This window comes from Barbus barbus (genome assembly GCF_936440315.1).
Source record: "Barbus barbus genome assembly, chromosome: 39".
Lineage (NCBI taxonomy): Eukaryota > Metazoa > Chordata > Actinopteri > Cypriniformes > Cyprinidae > Barbus > Barbus barbus.
Window position 1 is genome coordinate 17,315,131 of NC_136717.1, and position 23,705 is coordinate 17,338,835.

At 33.1% G+C, this 23,705-nt stretch overlaps 1 protein-coding gene across 1 annotated transcript in view; it reads left to right on the forward strand.

The window, feature by feature from the left end:
• Positions 1 to 21,500, forward strand: part of LOC306858209 (protein kinase C-binding protein NELL2a-like) — a 46,226-nt gene extending 24,726 nt beyond the window's left edge. Inside the window, exons 14-20 of the mRNA XM_079398632.1 lie at positions 2,266 to 2,388; positions 3,171 to 3,266; positions 13,896 to 14,036; positions 14,208 to 14,401; positions 14,488 to 14,664; positions 18,758 to 18,985; positions 20,775 to 21,500. Coding sequence (XP_079254758.1) covers positions 2,266 to 2,388; positions 3,171 to 3,266; positions 13,896 to 14,036; positions 14,208 to 14,401; positions 14,488 to 14,664; positions 18,758 to 18,985; positions 20,775 to 20,816 — 1,001 coding nt within the window. The 3' untranslated portion in view covers positions 20,817 to 21,500. The remainder of the gene's footprint in view (positions 1 to 2,265; positions 2,389 to 3,170; positions 3,267 to 13,895; positions 14,037 to 14,207; positions 14,402 to 14,487; positions 14,665 to 18,757; positions 18,986 to 20,774) is intronic.
• Positions 21,501 to 23,705: the final 2,205 nt, after the last annotated feature.

Sequence of the window (23,705 nt, forward strand, 5' to 3'; positions counted from 1 at the left end):
GATGGAAAGTGACGCGTTTAAGAAAAAGACACCAGACAGGTGTAAACACTGGGATTTGGAGAGATAAATCAGTAGAGAAGGAAAACATGAAGTGGAAATTGTCTCATATGTATATATATATATATATATATATATATATATATATATATATATATATATATATATATAGAAGCACAATATGAGTCTGTTGTTACTGGCATTGCTTATGTGAGTAATTTGAGAAGTAGAGAAAACATTTTTCACCTGGTGGAAACTGATAGATCTGCCCATCTGGAAGATAGAAGGTAAATGAGTATGTGTGAGGCAAGGAGAAAAAAGCTTTGTTAATATGAGTAATTAGAAGGATAATTGGTGTCGCTTTAGCTGTCATGGGCAGATGAGTCAACGCAGATGAGAAATCAGACCATACAAACACGTCCACTGTGAGGGATTCATCTCAGTCAAACGCTGCTTGGCATGACTGTAATATCACTGATTGAGGTAAACAGAGCTTGCATCAAGGGAGCCAATGGAGCTGATATTGGAAGAAATTGTGTATTGGCTTTGATTTCATACTTTTTTTCTTTTGGATCTTCACATCAAATCAATCATTTTAAATGCTACAGTTGAATTTAGGCATCACAGCAATATAATGTGCATGAAAAATGAATATTCAGTCTTAGATTATCTTAAAATTGCATTGGAGTCATTGGTGTAATTGTTATATTAAATGAGTTTAATATTAAATAGGGAAGTTGCGATGGCACCGTTAAATATCTAATATAGACCAACATATACATTGACCAATACCAATAAATAAATAAAAAATCTATAATATCGGCAGATAACCGATATGGTATCAGCATTAATTGTGCATCCCCAATACCAAATATAAGGCTAGATTTTTAAGTTTTGTTTTACACAAAATACTTACTTTGTTTAAAAACTTTTGATTGGTCGGTATATTTAAAAGGTTCACTGAAGTTTCACCAACATTTTCACAGTAACTTCACTATTCTCTGTGAGTGTCTGTCCGATTCTCCTTAACTCCTGGCTGCTGTGGGAACATTTTTCCCCAAAGAGAAATATTAATGACAGAGGCTCTGCAGCGGAGAACCTTTCTTTGACATTTCAAGCAGGCTGAGTGAAGCCTTTCTTTTAGTATGGGGTCATCTGGAAGTCATTGTAAAACTGTAACATTGTGAGATATTTGCTGAACTTTTCATGAGAAATTTCAATGGAAAAATTGATTGTTGTTGTTATATTGTAAACAATATATGGACTGGTTTGCTTTCTTCATTGTAAATCATATGTTTCAATCCAATAATTTAGATATTTCATTTAGTAATTTACAAGAAAATTAAAAATGACTATTAAAAATTAACGTTTTTAGTATTTGTGACAAAAAGAATTAAACCTTGATTTTTAAGTGACAGTCGAGAAAAAATAAAAAGGCAAAGGTTCAAAAAACTGAAAATGGATAGTTTATTATGTTCAATTAAGTTAAAAATAAATAAGTTAACACTTCAGTATAGGGACCAATTCTCACTATTAACTAGTTGCTCATTAGCATGCCTATTATTAAAATATTGACTGTTTATTAGTACTTATAAAGCACATATTCTGCATCCCTAATCCTACCCAATGCCTAAACTTAACAACTACATTACTAACTGTTAATAAGCAGCAAATTAGGAGTTTATTGAGGCAAAAATCAAAAATCTAGCAAGAATTGAACCTTAAAATAAAGTGTGATCAAAGATATAATAAGAAATAAAAACAAGAAATAAAGCAATGTCTTTATTCAATATGGATGTATTACACTGATCAAAAGTCACAGTAAAAACATTTTTAATATTACAAATGTTTCTACTTCAGATTCATGCTGTTCTTTTGAATTATTTATTCAAAGAATCATGAATTTATTTATATGTTTATTTATTATTTATTTATCTGAACATCATAAACTTCAGCCCTTTTACAGTTTTTTGAGTTTGCTTCCCAGATAGAGAATCTCAAAAGTGCAGACAACCTTCAACAAAGACTGTGGCATATTATTTTTGTACAGTAGTGTCAGTTACTCCCTAAGCACCATGCTCATGCGCACCTGACTCCTACTCCTTTCCCAGTTTTATTCTTTCTTTCTGTCTGTTTTTCATCTTCGAGATGGAATTGCATGCCCTCTGAGAGAAACAGCAGCAAGGAAGATGGAAAGTGCCAAATGTGCAAAAAGTTTGAGGAAAGTGTGCAAACACACACTGATGCACACTCTTCTTGTGTTTTCAGAGCACGATGAGTGTGTGCATGGACTGAATACCTGTGATGAAAATGCGCTTTGCTTCAATACGGTTGGCGGACACAGTTGCTCCTGTAAACCAGGGTACGTCGGTAACGGAACCGTCTGCAGAGGTAAGCGCAAACATCTGAACTCTACACTATACATTAGTCTTGCTACCAAAATTACAGTGAAAATTTGAGATTTTCTATAAAAACTGTAATTAATGTCAGTGTAAATAATAATATGGATGTTTTTGTAAGGTTAAAAAAGAAAATTGAGTCACTTTATTTTAAGCTTCAATTCTCGCTATTAACAAACCATTAACTACGACTTTTTCCTCAATAAACTCCTAATTTGCTGCTTATTAATAGTCAGTAAGGTAGTTGTTAAGTTTAGGTATTGGATAGGATTAGGGATGTAGAATATGTGCTTTATAAGTAATACTAAACAGCCAATATGTTAACAATAGGCATGCTGATAAGCAACTGAGAACAATAATCAGCATTTGCGCTGCTTGACCTAATGCATGATCCAGACTGTTACATTTTCTTGCCACGATCAACATTTTGAGAGAGAAGAATAATTACAGTGTGTATATATATATATATATAAATTGGCATCGTTTTTCACTTTTTCTCTCAATTGCTAGTAAATTTCACAATTAATTACAAAGAAATGGCAAGTAACAAATAAACTTGAAATGTTGAAGTAAAAATTCTGAAATAGTATTTCCTTCTGAAGTATACTCTAATAATTTGTTTTATTGATGAAAAATCTTTGTTTTGTGGTGTACATGGCTATACTGCACACATGCATTAGCTCCGCTTCTAGTTTTCAGAGAGCAGTTTTTATTGGTATGGTGTAATCCTGCTGAAATGTGTGTTGACCCCTGTGTCTTGTGTTTGATGTGCAGCGCTGTGTGAGGGCCAGTGTCTCAACGGAGGCTCCTGCGTCTCTCCAGATACCTGCGTCTGCCAGCAGGGCTTCACTGGAAAGAGATGTGAGACAGGTAAGACGCAATTAGGCCAGTGGAAGGACATTTCCTGTAACCTTTCAGCAGATGCCAGGGCAAGAAATTGGGAGTGGAGAAAAGTGTACGACATATTCTCATACTGTTTTCATATTATACTGATGGAGTGAGTTGGTAGTGCTGCAGGAGCTGCAGAAGCCATGAGGTGATTTATTTTTGATATTTTCCAGGCGAGTGAGATACTTATCTCAGATGATTTCTAAGAATATGAACATGATCAAAGATGTCTCTCTGTGGACTGTGCAATATTTCATGACACTGTGGATATGCATATTTATAGGCAAGGCAAGGCAAGGCAAGTTTATTTATATAGCACATTTCATACACAGTGGTAATTCAAAGTGCTTTTACATAAAAGAAAGTGAAATAGACATTAAAATCAATAAAAACATGGAAATAAAAATAATAATAATATATACTTTATTAATATAAAGTACTGCTAAACTTATTCACTTAAGTGTTGCTAAGATTATTCTCTATATTTTGCTGTTTGCATAACAGAAGAATATAGTTCTGTTACAATACAGAATATAAACGAATTACATTTATTTTATTATAGTTAGAATACAGATTATTATGAAAATGCTATTTTCATTAGTTGAAACCTCGATACCAACAAATTAAAAATTAAATGTAACAAATTTGATGATAAATTATAGTCATTTTTAGAAATTATTTAAAAAAGAAAAATATAATTACTTGGTATAACTACTTTTTACAGTTGTGTGAATTATAGTAAAATGGTTCATTTGAATTATAGTAAAAATTAAATATTATTATTTTTTACTTTTTTAATATGTTGTAATATTAATATAATTTAATATAAATTAATACTCATATAAAATAATATAAAAATATAATAATGCAATTCTAAAAATTCTAATTATATTAAAAGTTAAATATTAAAATATTTTCAGTAGTTACTATGCTAGTGAAATTCTATGAATTTTGGATAACAATTTAAACCTCAATTTTAAATACTAATATAAATTATTAATGAACATTTATATTAATTATCATAATTAATTATCATACATATGAATAATTGTTATGTTTATTAATAATATTATACAATGCAATATTTAGTTGTAATGTAATATTAATATTAATTATGTTTGCTTGTTATTAATATTTATTATTATTTTGAGGGTAGAATGGTGAAATTGATAAAGTTTTTTTCATTACAATGACAATGAGCTTCACATTTTTTATATTTTATTTACTTATTTATTTGTTGGTTGTTTTAAGTTGTTAATGAACTAAATTAACAAAAGACAAAGACAAAAAAATGGCAGAGAAAAAGACCAAAAATATCTATCTATCTATCTATCTATCTATCTATCTATCTATCTATCTATCTATCTATCTATCTATCTATCTATCTATCTATCTATCTATCTATCTATCTATCTATCTATCTAATCCAATGCATCTTATCCTCATATATGTGCTATATTCTGTCATCAATGCAGCTTTTATTCATGAAACCCCACATACTGAATACACAAGTCAACCAAGTGTCATTGCAGTTTAAATACATGTCTGATTCTGAAGATAGATGTCACTGTTTCTCCGGCACCATATTTTAACCAAATGTGACATGAGAGCATGAAGTTATAGATCACATCTCTTCCATGTAATTTCAGTTTGTGTCCTAATCAGTCATGACAAGTGACACACAACAAGACATCTTGTTTGTGTTTTATCATGCTGCACGACAAGCCCTGCCAACATCTCATAGCTTTATATTAAACATTAAATATGTTCTGAAGAACTGAGATTTTGTGGCTTCACACAGTATTGCACTTTTAGTGTTGACAGGAAAATTACTTTTACTTGACATTGAAAACTTGTCATGTCTCTGGATTGGTGCATGCAAATGATAAATATATATATATATCTTCTTAAATCATTTACATGAGAAGCATGTCTGTGATTTTTCTTTCAGAGAATACACACTTCCAATTTGACAAACTAATTTTACTTATGATTTACTAATTTCACTAATGTTTCTTTGTAATTATCTGTGAAATTATAAATTTACTAGCAATTTTTGAGTGAAAATTGTTTCTACAACAACTTATTTCCATGTAGTCCTAAGGATGTTTCAAAATTTGAGTCAAAAACAACCCAAAATGCTGATTAAGAAATGGATTTTTTTGCAGTACAGGCTTCTGTTGGCAGGTACAATTTCAAACGAGCCACTGAACTCTGGAACAGCAGAAAAGAGATGGACATGAAGCTTTTTTATGGCTCTGGGGATTGGTGTGTGTGTGTGTGTGTGTGTGTGAGATAGGGAGGCAGAGACCTCAGAACCTTTTGCTCAATGTTACCCAGTAGGGTATCTGCTGGTGGTTTTTTACAAACCGGTCCAACACCCACTCGCTCCTATGTGTGAGTGACAGAGGGATGATGAAGGGAAAGAGAAAAAGAGGAGTGAGGAGAGAGGAAATGAGGAGGCATGGGGACTAAAGGAGACAGCTGGTGGAGAGATAGAGAGAAGATAGAGTGAGGTGTAGTTTGCGAGACTCTGTGTGTTCTGAACGCCTGACTCACCATTCTTGGAGGCAGAACTGGCTGACACACAGACAAACTCACAGCTATGTTACGTGGGTCAGGTTTTGTCTACATTGCAGGGACCAAATGTCTCCACAAGAATGAAAAAAGCTTAAAATATCTACATAGGAAAACAGCTTAATAAACATGCCAAAACCGTTATTTCAAATTTTCAGCTTTGTTTGTTTGTTTTTGGTTGTTTTATTTATTGTGAATTACTGAGCTAAATTTGAAAAAGAAAATGACAAAGATAAATACAAACATTTTACAGAGAAATAAAGACAAAAAATTTAGAGAAACAATTTAAGACCAAAAAATTACAGAGGAAAAATCCACTAAGATCTCAATATTTATAAAAAAAAAAAAAAAATCAATCAATCAATATGATAAAAATAATATATATTTATTATTAATTTTCTCATTACATTTGTTTGTTTAAAATTTTTTGAAATCCTAATCTATATTTTCACATTTCATTTTTTAGTTTTTTTATTTTATAAAAATTATAAATATTCATAAAGACTTTGAAACCCAGATTTAAAAATAAAGATTTTTATTGCAATTTCAGACTATTTATTTATTTTTTCATTTGTTTGTTTATTTGTTTGTTCGTACGCATGTTCATTTGTTCATTCATGTATTTAATCGTGATATACAGAGAACAATTACCAAAAGGAAAAGGACAAAAACGTTTTTTTACAAAGATAAAAATGACAAAAACACCAATTTATACAGATTTATTTATTTCAGAAAAAAAAAAAAAAAAACAACAACCACAAAAAGATTTTTAGTGCAATTTCAGACCATTTGTTTGTTTATATATACAACATTAATTTGTTCAAAAAATCATCAATTACAGAGATAAACTATCAAAAGAAGATTTTTACAAAGAAAAAGAGTAAACCAAAATAATTCCATTTTCAGAAACCCGCATTTTTCTTGAGTGCTTTGCCTTTTGGACACCTTGTACTGTATGTCAAAGAGGTCTTATCATTTTTGTGTGTTGTGGTATTTTCCTGTATATATGAGCGATAGATTATGCGCTTTATGCCTGTTTTGTGCGCTCAACCGTCTGTAATCCCTCACGGTTTCTCCCTCATGTTTTCTGTCTTCCTCTGAGGGGAAATATAATGTTATGACAAAAGCAGAAAGAGGATAAATATTGCACAAACAAACATGAGAGGCAAAGAAACGTCTGCTCTCCAACCCTTTGAAACCTCCTATCCCTCCACTAAAAGAACTGCATTATTAAACTCTCCGTCTTTATTAGTAAGTCTCTCTCTCAATCTCTCTCTCTATCTCTCTCTCTTTTTTATCTATGCCAGCTTGACGTTGGCACATATGGCCAACTTCGGTAACACTCCCCACCAGTTCTGTAAATACAAAGCAATCCATTAGTTCAGGGGATATTGTTCTCCTGGTAAAATAGAGAAATGATTTGATAAGAGCTTTGTGTTTTTATTGTTATTCTGTTCTTTAATGAGTGTAATCGACTGAAGCACAAAGACTCAGAATTATCTTTTCCATCAAATATCCTGTCGCAGAGATGCTTTCTGAATAAAAATGCTGTGAGGGAAGCTCTCTCTCGGTCTCTTTTTATCTTCCTCTGAAAAGGAAGCTGCAGGGAGTCGCATTTCCTTTCATATTCCAGCTCTTACCTCTGAGAAGATTGGCAGCATGTATTATCCATCGGATTGGCTCAGATGCTTCACACATGCTCTGTTCATAAAGGAAACCCAATTACAGCAGGTCCTCAGGGGTTAAACGCCCTGGGCTGGGGGTCCTTCCTCTTAAACAAGACGTTTCTGCGGGCTACTTGTTAATTCTTTATGTGATGGTGTATAGCAAGGGGGCGTAAACTCGCAGTCTTGCAAAAAAATGGCTGTGATTTGTCGCTGAACACCTTAACTGTGTTTTTGCACCAGGATGGGAGTCTCGAGAAGTCTTTACTCATAAAGCTAGAACGGAGCCCTACCCCTATCAAATTTTAATGAGAATATCTTCAGAAGCTCCTAGTGAGATAGTCCCACAGGGAGGAGCGTAACATTGTGTGTACAAAGAGGTTCAAAACAACTGCTGGTTGGGTCTTCCGATAAAACTCCTCCATGTTTATTTAAGCGCTCTGATTATGTCTGCTTCATTGGGTTCATGTATTCCAAGGCATTACTCATCTTGTCTAATGAGGTGGAGCTAATTAGTGTTTAGCTGTTGAGCGTCTTCCCTTATTGTGCAAAACCGATTTCAGTTTTAGCACAGAGTAACACTGAAAAACTAATATGTAATGTTGTATAATATAATATGAAATAAGATATTTTAGACTTTTCTCTTATGTTTTTATACATATTATATCGTCATATATTATTGTGCATTTTAATTTATAATACAACAATATTTTCTTTTTTTAATGCGTTTATTAAATAAAATAATCAATCAGTCTAATTAGGTTGAACTAATGTATGTTTAGTTGTTGAGCATCTTTCTTTCATTATTTATCCTGCGTAACACTGAAAAATTAATGTATAATATTATGTAGAATGCAAAATAATTATTATATATTTTATATGTATTACATATTTATTTTGTATTATTTTAACTTATAATACACTATATTTAATATTTCCATTATAATTACAATTGTTAGATATATATTTTTTAAGTTGTTAAATGTATTATGTCATATATTCGTGTACATTTACATTTACATTTACATTTATTCATTTAGCTGATTTATACAATCGTGTGTATATATATATATATATATATATATATATATATATATATATATATATATATATATATATATTCTAATTTATTTATTTTATAATTTACATAATTTTTCATAATTATTATATTTGTTATTAAATGTTATATATGTAATGGATGTATGTAAGTAGTTATTGTTTTTATAAATATACTTTGATTATTAAAATTAAGTTAAATATTATATATATATATATATATATATATATATATATATATTAGTTTTTTTTAGTGCTGTCAAACGATTAATCGCACCCAAAATAAAAGTTTTTGTTTCCATAATATATGTATGTGTACTTATTATATTCATTATGTATATATAAATACACACACATACAGCATATATTTGGAAAATATTTACATGTATACACATTTATATATTTATATTCTTATATTTTATATTATATATAAATACATTTTTCTTAAATATATACATGTATATGTTTGTATTTATATATACATAATACATATACACAGTAAACACATATATTATGGAAACAAAAACTTTTATTTTGGATGCGATTAATCACGATTAATCGTTTGACAGCACTAGTTTTTTTATTTTGATATTTTTTGTCAAATTTTATAATACAACATTTTAATTTAGAATTTTATATTTTATATAGTTTTATATACAAGGAATTTAAAATGAAAATGTCGTATAATAAACTGAAATGTAAATTTAAAAAATATATATTTTTATATTTTTTGTCATATTTTATAATAGCCTATATTTTAATTGATTAAAAAACAAAAAATTGGTAATGGGGTCAGAAAAATAAACAAAGAGAACCAAGTTAAAATCAAGAGTATTTACTTTCTAAGGGCTCGTGTTATTCCAAAGAAACTTTTTTTCTCACTGAATATCTCTAAAATACATCACCATCTCCAATAAAATGGGTTGCGAACAGCAATTCACATCGACTTTAAATATAATACTTTCCTCTGAATTGCCACTTTTATTGGGGAAGCTCTGAGAATCTGCTATCTGCCTTCTCAATAAGAAAAGGTGCACGTTTGAACTTCCTGTTCAAAAAAAGTGCCAGACTTTGTTTGAGAATGGGACCAGGCTTTAATGCACACACTCTCGTTTGCATCGAGGCCCTTGTAGAGTACCGAGCTCCCCAGTGAGAACCAGCAGTGGGTGTGAATCTGTTCATTAGTGTGAGGATGGAGGGGGAGGATGAAGGGAAGGGGGAAAAAAACGAGAGCAGGGCAGATGAAGGAGATAGCTGGGGTGGGAACAGCCGGGACGTTAAGGGACTGAGTGGATTGATGACTTACCATTTGAAGAATCGTCCCTGATGAAATTGACTTGAGGATTCCACTGTGGACCCATAACTATTCCCGTCTGCGCTCATGGGATTGGATAATCTGTTTTACTTGGCATTTTGACTCGGGAAGTGTTCGGCCTGTTCTGGTTGTAAATTATATACCCTTATCCTCTTGATTATCTCAAAAAGAACTGTGCCCTTAAAGGAATAGTTCACCCTAAAATGAAAAAATATGAAATTTAGCATTACATCACTTAATTGCTCACTGATGTGAATGGGTGCCGTCAGAATGAAAGTCCAAACAGCTGATTAAAAACATCACAATAATCCACAAGTAATCCATACGACATCAATTAATGTCATGTGAAGTGAAAAGATATGTGTTTGAAGACGTTTTTATCTTCAAATTATTGTTTCCTACTCCTCAAATACGACCATAATATTAAACATATTGCTTTCTCCAGTGAAAAAGTTGTCTTATCTGAATCTGGAGAGAAATATGCACAAGTACCATTTATAACCATCCAAAACAGATGTTGGATGTTGGGTGGATTTTGGAGTGAGAGAACAACAGGGAATGGACTTTGTCACTGGAGGAAGCAATATTAAGAATTATATACTTGATGGTCTAATGTTCAAAGGCCTTGATGATGGCTTTTCCCATCACAAGACAATAATTGATGAACTGGAGTTTACTTGTGGATTATTGTGATGTTTTTAATCAGCAGTTTGAGCTCTCATTCTGACAGCACCCATTCACTGCAGAGGATGATTTGATGAGCAAGTGATAATGCAAAATTTCTCCAAATCTGTTCTGACGAAGAAACAAACTCATTTACATCTTGGATTGTCCGAGGGTGAGTACGTTTTCAGCAAATATTCATTTTAGAGTGAATTATTCCTTTAAACTGACCTTGAGCAAAACTCACTGCTGCAAACAAATGGAAATGTATGAGGATCCCAAATGTTGAAGATGGAACAAATGAGATGGAGACTGTGTGTTGTGCCGTCGACTTGTGACATTCCGTGACAAATTAGTGGCAAGGCTGCAGGACAGCGGGAACCCTGGGGGTTTACCCGTGAATACACAGTCAATCAATACTCGCTACTGTTTACTGACAGCACAAATGCCAGCTGTTCCTCTGAGGGAGATGAGTGCAGTATGTGTTTGTGCTCAAGGAAGAAAATGAATAAATGTCATCAGCACTGCTTACATCTATGTATTATTCAGCACTGTTTGTGTTATTTTCGCCACTCTTTGTTTTTGAGGGATGGGGGATTTAGTGTTAGGCAAGTGAAATCTTTAGAAAAAGTGTGGGAATCTTAGTCAGAGGAGTGAAAAATATTCAGAACCTTTGCATGAAAAATTCTCACATCAGACATTCCGCTTCTGATCAAATGTTCCGCAGAAGGTTCTCTTAAAGGGACAGTTCATCCAAAAAAAAGGATGTTCTGTTATCGTTTATAAACCCAAATTAACAATAACCCTATATGATAATGACCCCAAATTTAATTAATATAACATGAATTTTGTAAATGTGCAAATGTTCAGGGTTAAGCATTTTAATGTGCAACATTTGAATAGACACAAATGTGACAGTCAAGGTTAAACGTTATAATATCTGTATTTTTTTTTAAATGTAATGCTTTTATTTAGCAAGGATGCATTAAAGGTATAGTTTACCCAAAAATGAAAATTGTGTCATTAATTACTCGCCCTCATGTCGTTTCAAACCCGTAAGACCTTCATTATCTTCAGAAAACACAAATTAAGATATTTTTTAATGAAATTTTTTAATGAAGCTTTCTGACCCTCCATAGACAGCAAAGTAACTACCATGTTCAAGGCCCAGAAACCTAGTGGACATTGTTAAAATAGTTCATGTTACATCAGTGGTTCAACTGTAATGTTATGAAGCTACAAGAAGCTCTTGGATTTCATCAAAAATATTATGTTTTCAGCATTTATTATAATAAGTAAAGAGCACAGCATATCAGAATGATTTCTGCAGGACACTGAAGACTACAAATTCAGCTTTGCCACCACAGAAATAAATTACATCTAAAATCTTTTAAAATTTCACATTTATCTTCAATAGTTTACAATATTATTATTTTTACTGCATTTTTCGGACTAATTTTTGGTTGTTTTATGCTGTGTTTTGTTCGTTTAGAACAACATGAAGGTGAGTAAGTGATGTCGAAATTTTCATTTTTGAGTGAACTATCCCTTTAAAGATTTCTCAGCCCATGCAATACTAACATGCACACTTGCACACCTAATTCACAAGCTCCTTTAGGCAGTTTCTCATATTCTGTGCTCTTTCACAAAGACTCTCAAGGCTACATGCATTTTCTCCCTCTCTCTTGCACACCCACAAACACACAGTATTCGTCAGTTTTTGTTTTACCCTCTCTACTCAGCCTTGCCTATGTATTGTATAATACACAATATAATGAGATGGGTGAGGTGAAACCCATTTGGTAACCTAAGGTTAAAGTCACAAAATCATTTCTCTCCCAGTTTGCCATTGTGGTTGAAGTTGTCATTGAACTGACTGGGTCTGAGGGATGCTCAGCGTAGCTCTCTATGAGAGTGTAATCCAAGGACAAGCACTGAAAGTTGAATAGATTCTGAAGAGCATCATTATCAACAGCTGTTGGATACGCTCCTTTCAAGACGCCCATGGCAGAAGCTCTATTTGTCTCCCTTTCTTTGTGTCTGGTGTGAGGACAGACATCAAATATACTTATGTTGATTTGTATCCATTTAGGAATTTGAAAAGGTTGTGGAAACAGGATAATACACTCTAGCATAACTCAACATTGGAATATGCACTTTATGTCATTTTTAAAAATGAAATTATGGTGATAGATTAACGTTGTAATTGAACATTTTCTGCTTTGTTATTCTTGTTTGTGAGCATATTTCACACACACACACACACACACACACACAAAGAAGCTTCGTATGGTCACCATAGCTACATTTATTTGATCAAAAATACAGTAAAAACAGGATTATTGTGAAATATTATTGCAATTTATTGTCACATCTATTTTAATATGTTTTAAAATGTCATTTATTTCTGTGATGCAAAGCTGAATTTTCAGACCATCTTCAGTGTCACCTGATCCTTCAGAAATCATTCTAATATGCTAATTTGGTGCTCAAGAAACATTTGTTATTATCATTAATGTTTTAGGATTTTTTGATGAATAGAAAGTCTAAAATAACATTTATTTGAAATGAAAATCTCTTAATGATGTAAAAGAAAAAGTAAATAAATAAATACAAAGTGTGTGTGTGTGTGTGTGTATTGCCAGTATACTTCAGCTATACTTGAAATATCTTGCATTTAAAGTCTGATATTATTCAAAGATCATACAATCCTCATCAATAGTCACATTAAACCACATGTTAGGCTTAATATTAAGAAATGTGCATTATGCACAAGTAGTACTCCAAATATAGTTTAATTATCATTTTTATATGAGCAAGTCTCAAGCGATATGTCAGTAAATAGATTTGAACTATACTTAATATGAAATAAATGTATTTTAATTATATTACTTTTTTTACTAGGGTGTATACACACACACACACACACACATACACACACTTTAAATGTCTTTCTGGCTTCAAATGCCATAACCGATCATATTAAATAATATTGCATGCTATTTTTACAATTTTTTGGTTGCACTTTATTTTACAGTACGTGTACTTACAGTGTACCTACCTATGAAAGTACTGGTAATAAAAGGTAACTACATGGGGTAGAGTTAGGTTTATTGTAAGTACCTACTTTTTACCTAGTTATTGTGATTACTAAAAGCAGACCATAGTATGAACATCAGTTACAGGACTGTAAAATAAAGTGCTACCATTATTTTTCATGATATGTGACAACTTTTGACGTCATTCAGGTACAGTTGTGCTCACCTAGAGTGACACTGTGCTTTTTCCATACACTTCTTGAGTTTTCTCATGCGTGTCTCCACCTTGTCTCTTCAGACATCGACGAGTGCTCCGATGGATTTGTGGAGTGTGACAGTCGAGCCACTTGCGTCAACCTACCTGGCTGGTATCACTGCGAGTGCCGCGATGGCTACCATGACAACGGAATGTTCTCAGCCAATGGAGAGTCATGTGAAGGTAACTTGTTTCGAATTAAACTGTGCTTCTTTTGAATGGAAGTCAATGGAGAAAAATGTATTTTGCACTCAGCATGGTTGTAATTAACTAGATCATGGTAACCAGCTAAACCATGACTCCTCGGATTTAACAAGTGATTTAATTGGTGTCTTCTTTGTTTCTGGTTGGTAGACATTGATGAATGTGAGATGGGGCGGCACAGCTGTGCTAATGACACAGTGTGCTTTAACGTGGAAGGAGGTTATGACTGCCGCTGTCCGCACGGTAGGAACTGCACGGGCGACTGCGCCCATGACGGGAAGGTGAAACACAACGGGCAGATTTGGGTGCTGGATGAAGACAGGTGTTCGGTCTGCTCCTGTCAGGTGAGCCAAAGGGGCTGATGGGAATTGTATTCAAAGGAAACCTGATTTTTTTTTTACTCAGACTCTCGTCTTTCTCTCCTTTTCAGTCGGGGTTGGTGATGTGTAGACGGATGGTGTGTGATTGTGAGAATCCCACGGTGGATGTGTTGTGCTGTCCTGAGTGCGACCCTCGTCTGAGTTCTCAGTGTTTGCATCAGAACGGTCTGCTGGCGTACAGTAACGGAGAGACCTGGGTGGAGAACTGCCAGCAGTGCCAGTGCATGGTGAGTGGCAGCATGTTTCGCCAACTCGATGTGGTAATGCATTATGATTGCCAGTATATATTTATAAACTAGTATGTGGTACATGGTTGACATTAGAAAGAGCTATTGCCAGAGAACATGACAAAAGATTCTTTTAAATGATTTCTGAAATATCTTAGCATTTAGAGATAAACAGTGGGGCCCAAATGTCTAAAAACCAGTAGTAAAACTGTATTTTTAAAAATGTATTTTGCATACATTAGGGGAAGTCGTGGCCTAATGGTTAGAGAGTCGTACTCGTAATCCAAAGGTTGCGGGTTCGAGTCTCGGGCCGGCAGGGATTGTAGGTGGGGGGAGTGAATGTCCAGCGCTCTCTCCACCCTCAATACCACGACTGAGGTGCCCTTGAGCACCGAACCCACAACTGCTCCCCGGGCGCCGCAGCATAAATGGCTGCCCACTGCTCCGGGTGTGTGTTCATGGTGTGTGTGTGTTCACTGCTGTGTGTGTGTGCACGTTGGATGGGTTAAATGCAGAGCACGAATTCCGAGTATGGGTCACCATACTTGGCTGAATGTCACTTCACTATGTCAATTCACATTCCTATATATTTTTTTGTCATTGTAAAATATGTTAATGAACCTGATATATTATAAAACCTATGCAGTATGATCTGAAAATGATCTGAAATAGCATCTTGGGTATTTCAATGAAAGTAACAATAAATTAAATTTGTTAAATGTCATATTTTATATTTAGTGTTATTTTATACATATTTTAAATATAAAAAAATCTATTATAAATATGTATTATTTAATTATTTTTAAATATTTAAAATAGTGTATTTTTAAATCATTAAAGAAAATTCTTAAATATATTATCATACTTTTGATTTGTTTTTCAAAATCTGAATTTAAATACAAAATTTAAATATTCTCAGACGTTTGGATATGATTATATTTGTACATTATTTCATTATAATTTAATTATTTAATATGAAGTAAATGTAACATTTTTATATTATTATATATATTATATTTTATTCTATATAAATATATTAAATATAATATAAATATATATTTATATATTAAATATATATTATTATATAAATATAATTATTTTATATAAAATATATTTTAGATATTTTATAAAAATATATATTATATTTTTTATAATTTAATATACCTTTCAAAGATTACATATATTTTTTAAAATAATAAAGTAATTTATTTAAACATTGTTAAATATTTGTTATCATACATTTGCTTTGTTCTTAATTTTTAAAATCTACATTTAAAAATAGTTAAATTTAAAATTAACATGTTCTCAGACTTTTGCATATGATTATTATTCGTGATAATATATTATATAAATGATTTAATAATAATAATAATAATAAACTATTAGTAGTAGTAGTAAAAATATAATTTTATCTAGAAAATATCTTTTTGGAGTGTTGGAAATTATTTAAAATCTATTTTTACAAAACAATTTAACATCAATGAAATGAAAGCACTTTAACTAATGACCACCCACATGAATATATCAACAGCTGTTCAGTATTAAGCAGGACTTCCTTGATGAAAAATTGTATGAATCTCACATATGAGGAGATCAGCTAATCATAGCATAACTTATCATAGTCTTTCAAGTACATTGGCAAAAACAGCCTGAGAGTCAGAGTGAAAATGGTCACGTAAAACTGAACTGGAACTTTTTGGGTTCAAGCAACCTTGACTACCATTATAACTGGACTCGAGGGAAAGAATATGATGCAAAAGTGTGAAATATGTCCCCTTTAGCAAACAGTATGCATTTACACATGCACAACGCTCAGAATAAACTCCACTCTCATTCTGTTCCCTGTGTATTAGATTCAAATTCAGAGAAACTTCTGGTCACAGTGGAACTTTCTGCAATATCTCAGTCAGGAAGCTTGCGCCAAAACCTTGAGCAATGCAGTTTTCAGCCCCTCTGGTGTTTTTCCCTCCTGTGTGCTGTGGTTCAGCACTCAACTTTCATCCAGATGCCATTTTTCTTTCTTCATGCAGAACTTTTTTTTACTCTGTGAAGAATTGAATTATAAAGTCCAGCTAACTCTTAGTTCTATGTTTCTCTCTAGTGAAAATCCTTACTACAGTATTTGCTGAGTTGACAATGGGTTCAAACAGGGCTCCTAAACTTGTCAGAGGTTCTTCATATGACATGCCAGGCTCCCAGCTCACATTTTCTATGTCTGAGAATGAAAACGAGAATGAAAGAGAATGAAACCTTTTCCTCAGAGTTTAGGACTGCTGTGGGTCTGTAATGAATTAAAGACCTCTGGACAGTTGTGGATGGTTTAACAAACGAAGGGCTTGTTTTCCGGGCTAATGCTAAAGCCTGGCTCTGGATTCATTGCTCAATAACTGACTTTCAACTAAAAGTCCTTTTTAATCCTAGACAAGTGTAATCTGTGTCCGAGAAAGGAATATGGCCATATTGAAATTTCATTAGGTTTTAGTACAGCTACTTTTTGTTTGTCTCTTATATGTGCTTCTTATACTGTTATCACATTCTCTTTCAGTCTGCACTTTCTTTTAGTCGTTTTCAACCCTCTTTACTCTTCGAATCCCTCTTCTCATCAGTTTTTTCCTTGTTCCTTGTGAAGTAAAAAGAAGACAGAACTTGAAAGAGAGGAAGAGACACCGAAAAAGAGAGAATGGGGCAGGAAGAATGCTTTGTGTTTTAAGAATACAAAAGTGTGAGGAGTGAAAGAACAAAGAATGTTTCCGGAACGGAAAACTCCAAGAGGGGAGAGAGAGACATTCAGAGAAATATCTGCATTCCCTTTGTAATCAAGATCTGCGTAACCCGCTCGGTCTGATTCAGGATCTAATCTGAAAAATATGTTGTCTTGCAGCGAAATACAGCAATCGTTTCACCCAAAAAATGAATCATTTATTCACCCTCATGTGGTTTTGAACTTGAATCTTCTCGGAAACACAAAAGGAGAAGATTTTAATAATTCACAGATCATCTGTAAAATAATATAAAGACTTTTATGATTCAAAACCAAAAAAGTGTCCATTAAATGGTGGTGAGTCCAAATTTAAGTCATTATTTACTGACCAAAACATTGAGTCAGTGAGTAGAACTCGAGAATTGAGTTAGTCCAATCTGTAACTGAATCATTTAGACCAGAACAACAGATTCATTAGAGTAAACCAGCAGATTCATTCAAATGATTTGACTCTGTAGAATGATTCATCCTTGATTCACTACTTGATTCATGAACTCTAATGAAATTGTAAGCAAATAAATGCTGTTCTTTTAAAACTATCAAATGAAAAATATTTTAAAAAAATGTCAAGCAGCAAATCAGCATATTAGATTTCTGAAGGATCATGTGACACTAAAGACTGGAGTAAAGTCTTCAGGGATAAATTGCATTTTAAAATGTATCAAAATAGAAAATAGTCATTTTGAATTGTAATAATATATTACTGTTTTTGCTGTGTTTTTGATCAAATACATGCTGTCATATGCACATATACATATACATAAATAGAAATACACATCTATACATATATATAACAAGTGATACCTCACAAAGTGGTTGGACCTCCTGCCTCCATATTAAGCAAATGATCTCCTCATACTGTCCCTATACACACACACACACACTAGAGTTTCTTCTCTGTCTGTCTTATCACACTTACCTTGCAGTGTTTGTTCGGACTGACCTTCACACGCTTTTATGTTTGTCATTCTAAGTACACCTTCACTTTATCCTTGCACCTGTGGAAAGCATCCAAACAGGATCAAAGCTTTGATATATTTTGACACATCACCTGCAGTCCAGCAGATGTTACACAAAGTTTTAAAGAATGCTGGAGGAAACAGAGCCCTGCGTGTGACTATATTAAAGCAGCTCTGACCTAGGAGTGTCGTATCGATCCTTCATTACACGCTCCTCTCTGGATCAGTGAGCGCAACACACTAATAGTTATTTGCAGCATGTTAAAGCAGAAGTGTGTAATTTATATACTACTAGCCTCACTGAACGCAATTGCGAAAATATTGATTCTTTTCTGTATAGGACTTAATATATGTCTCCGTGTGTGTTTCTCAGAGGGGTGAGGTGGACTGCTGGCCGATATCGTGTGCGCCGGTGGCTGACTGTGAGTTTACAGTGGTTCCGGAGGGCGAGTGCTGTCCACGCTGCGTCACGGACCCCTGTCTGGCCGATACCGTGCGGAATGACATCACCAAGACCTGCGTGGATGAATATGGGATCACTCGCTTCAGCGGCTCCGCTTGGACCAAACACGGCACGGAGTGTTCCCTCTGCCAGTGCAAGGTACTTAACACTTACGTAACCACTCACAGACACACATGTTGCAACTCACCAAGATCAAGAACTTTATTTATTATTGAGTATTTAGATGCAAACCCCTGTGCTTGTCATTATTTTTAAGATGGATCCTTTCACATAAAACAAAGGCATCTTCCACAGGCCCACTAAGGGTTTCATGGACATCTGGCTAATTTATTTTTAAACATTTTAATGCCAATTCAGTCAAAGGCAAAGGCTTTTGGTGGTGCGCCCAGTCACAGCTTTGATTTTATTGTTTTGGTGCATATAAATATTATTCATAAAACACTTACAGTGAGATCCAAAAATCAGAGACCCCATTGAATATAGACCATTAGAACGCAATTTAAACTTTGAAAAAAACAAAGATCAAAGAAATCAAAGGAACTTTATGATAAATTAGCATTAATGGATCTTTTTCACAGACATTGATGACATGTTTCCATGGTTATTAGCATTATAAATCACTAATGCATTATAAAGCATTATACACATTTATAACACTATACTTTGTGTTTTTAAGCCTTAGAATTAAATAAAACTAAACTAAATCATTATAGAAGCTTGTTTCCACCACAGGAGTTTTATTATTGTTTTTTTAATTAATTGCAACCTTTTTTCTCACAATTCTGCATTTATGTCTCACAATTCTGAGTTTATATCTTGCAATTCTTTTTTTCTCAGAATTGCAGGGAAAAAGTCAGAATTGTTACAGTTCTGACTGTGAGATGAAAAATTAGCAGTTGTGAGAAATTGTGAATTGTGAGATAAAAATTCAATGTTTTGCACAGTTGTGAAAATACATCTTGTTAATTTATAAATTGTGAAATTATTAATATATTGTTCATTACAGATTATATTTTCTACGAAGCCCCACTAATGACAATTAAAAAAAATATGTATAGAAACCCATTTCTCCCATGGAATGGAAAAAAAAAGGTAAATTTGTCTTTATCTCATAATTAATATTTTTTCCTCACAGTTCTGAGTTTTAGAATTTTAAGATGTAAACTCAGAATTGTGAGATATAATCTGAGATTTCTGACTGACTTTCTTGCCGTTTCCAAATTTACATCTTGAATGTTTTTTTCAGAACTCAGTTTACATAGCACATTTTTTTCTGCCACTGAATAAAAAAAATATAAAAAGGTATCTGTGACTTTTTAGCTCACAATTTGGACCTTTTTTCATTATCTTGCTATTCTGAGTTTATATCTTAAAGTTCTGAAGTCACAAAGAAGATTAAAGTCACAATTAACTTTTTTTTTTCGTTCTATTGGAGAAATGGGCTCCTATGCATATTTTTTAGCATGCCATGATTGGGGCTTCTTATAAAATATAAATTGTAATGAAAAAAATTAAATTTCATAATAAATAAATAAGATATATTTTCACTAGTGGTCTCTGACATTTGGACACCTCTCTAAATGATGGACAAAGTCATTTACAGATAAATAGCTAAGAAACATGGACAGTAGAAAATGGTCCCGGATGCTGTGAGATTTGTCTGTGTGAGATGAACGAGATGAATGCAGGAATAAAGAGCAGAGCTCAGGGACAGGAGAGAATTCATCTACTTATTAAAGCACCTTATGTGACTGGCCAAAGTCATCAGCATCATTTGAGCTGAGCGATGAATCATGAGAGGCTGTACTGATGCGTTACACACATACAGTATGGAAATGCTTGAGTGAGTGTTAAATTGGCTACTTTCCTTTTCTGACTAATGTCTCCTTCCTTTTCCTTCCCTCCCTCCCTCTCTTTTTCTCTACAGAATGGTCACATCTGTTGCTCTGTGGACCCTTTGTGCCTCTAGTCCTATTCAAAGACAAAATGTCTGACTACTTTTCCTTTTCTCTCTGTCCTTTTGTCCGTTTTTCTTTCCCCTTCTTTGTCTCGGCTCTCTGTACAGTTTCATCCCCTTCAGAAGATCATTTTATACCAAATCCTCACATGTATTATAACATAAACAATATACAGATAGCTCAGTCATGCATAACAAAAGATAAAGCAACCAATCGTTTTAGCTTTGAACGGTGTTTCAGATTTGCTTGACGCGTTTGATAAGATGATTATTTGTCGTTTAAAAATTATCATCGGAAACCATGATCAATATTCAGATAAAGAGTTCAAGATTTGCGAATTCCATTCAATTTTCAGGTTTCAGTATCCAAAGTATGTTGAAAAATAAAGGTTAACTTGTCAGTGATCACAGTGTTTTGTGCTTGATGGGTTCAAAAGACTGCAGACATGGTCAAATCCTTTGTAAATGACCTTACAGTGTTTACTTCTTTCAGTATTAATGGTTGTTCAGCTCCCTTCTAGGGCAAATATGATATTGATGTTGTGAATAGTTTATTTAATGTGTTTGTTTCTCACGTCTTTTGAATTCTGTTTTTACTTTGATGTTTTCTGTTGCACCTCTTGTCAAATTGATGTTTTGTTTCCTTTAATGGCTCGGTGCACTATTGTGTCATGGTGAAATAAAAGGTTTCCATTGAAAAATATGCAGATGCATTGTTGTTCTTTTTTATTTATTTAACACGATAACAACTCTAATTGAACCATTGGCAGTTGTGTATCAGAAAATCTCACATGCTGAACTCCATCTGAAACGTTTATTTATTTATTTTGTATTTAGCTGTATATCAGAAAATGTTAGTATTACATTTATTCATGTTTTACACATTAGACTTTTCAATACTTATTATATGTTGGATGCAAGTTGAAATTTAGTTTATAATAAATAATATGATTTGTAAAATTCAAAGTATCATTTATATGAATTGCAGTTTGTAACCTACTTTACTTCTAAGATGTGAAGTATTTCAGAGTGTTATTATATTTTGATTAGTTTTTGACTAAAGATTACAGATTACAAAGATTTTCCTTTGGAATAACACGCACAGATGAATCTTTCACAATAAGACAAGATAAGATTTTGATTTCATCTTAAGTATATTTTTTGAGAGTCTTTGGGATCTTTGAGGCCACTGAGGGTTCGAAATAGACAACGGAACATCAGAATAATGTTGTTTTCTTTTCAACATCATTATTTCGTCCACTTGTTTCCATTCTTGCTGATTCATTGTCATCTTCCGTGTATCTTTTCCCTTTCAAGTCTCTATTTAATAGAGCTTTCTGTCACTTTTCATCAGTCTGGTGTCTGGATTGTTCTCATGCAGGCTGAACTTGGGTTTATTTCAGTGCCAGTAATCCTGTGCAATTACACTTGGTTTGAATAGTTGGTTGATAGTGGCTGGTTCTGTTTTTCTGGCCTCTACAGCCTCTCTCATCTCTTTCACACGCACACACAGTTTTCCCGATGCAGGAGATTACTGCAGTGTGATGCCTCTCATTTCCGTGATTTTACTGATCCCACAGATTAGGGACCATACTGCAGATCTGATGTCACTGTGCCAGCCCTCGCCTTCTGAGAGCCTCGCCATGTGCCAACTTTTATCTGACCTATAGAGTATGCTTGTATGTGTGGACATATGGGTGTGGGTATGTCTCTGTTTTCTCTTGATTGAATTCATGTCTAATGTAAGAAGCTATTAATAGAATCAGCATTTGGGATCTTGACCTGAAATACTTTTGGACAATTGATGTGCTGCAGTGTCACAGGCTAAACTCCATCTAAATATTTTAATGACATTTACTATTTATTGTATTTATTTTTGGTGGGGGTTTTTTCAGTGAACAATTAATTGAAAAATTAATTCCAATTAATTATTTTGCAATATTGTTTTGACCCCATTAGTAATAATTAAATAATAATAATAATTATTATTATTATTATTATTATTGGCACTTAAGATTAATTAGTGAAGGCATATTAAGAAATGTTGCTGTCAGACTTTACAACCAGATATTAATAATATGAATATTTCTAATTATTATTATTATTAGTATTGTTGTTATTAATATAATTAATATAGTTATTGTTATTATTATTATTTGTCTAACAGCAGGTGCACTTAAAATGAAATAGAAAGCTGAAAACATGCTAAACTCCATCTAAAACTAGTTTAAATCCTGTTTATTACCTGTTTGTTTTTATTTGTTAGTTTAATATTTTTGTTAAATTTTATTTTATTCCTGTTACTATTGTTACTATTTTTTATGTTTATGTTTATATTTATTTGTCTCATGCAAGAACACTTTAAATGTTGGGGTGGGGGTGGGGCATTCAGACGATTTTCAAAGAAGTACTTATTTATTTATTCATTTATTTTAAATAATCAATCAATCAATCTTATTGAACACATCATGGTATTCAATACTTGTTAAAATGCCATTCGGTGCTATAATCAGCCATGTTCAGCTTATTCCATGAACGAAATTGTCCGATAACAAAGATAAAATTAGTTTTTACTGCCATAACATCTCGTTTTTACAGCATAATTGAGTGGAAAAAAATAATGTGTGTGGCAGCAATGCGTCACCATACATGTGAGCAAAAGTACCATTAAATTATTGATTTTTTTAAGTAGGAAAAATTATCGATTGCACCTTTGACCTATAATCATCAGGCTGATTACAATTTTTGTAGCCATGCTTATTATTCGTATCTTCTCTTTCTCACCGAGTGCTTGTTTTTTAATCTCTTGCCCTTTTCAGCACAGTGTGTAATCTTGCTGAAGTGGTGAATCAGGTCCCTGCCAAAACTAACTGGCAATGTCTCTTTCCCCGTTCTGTTGGA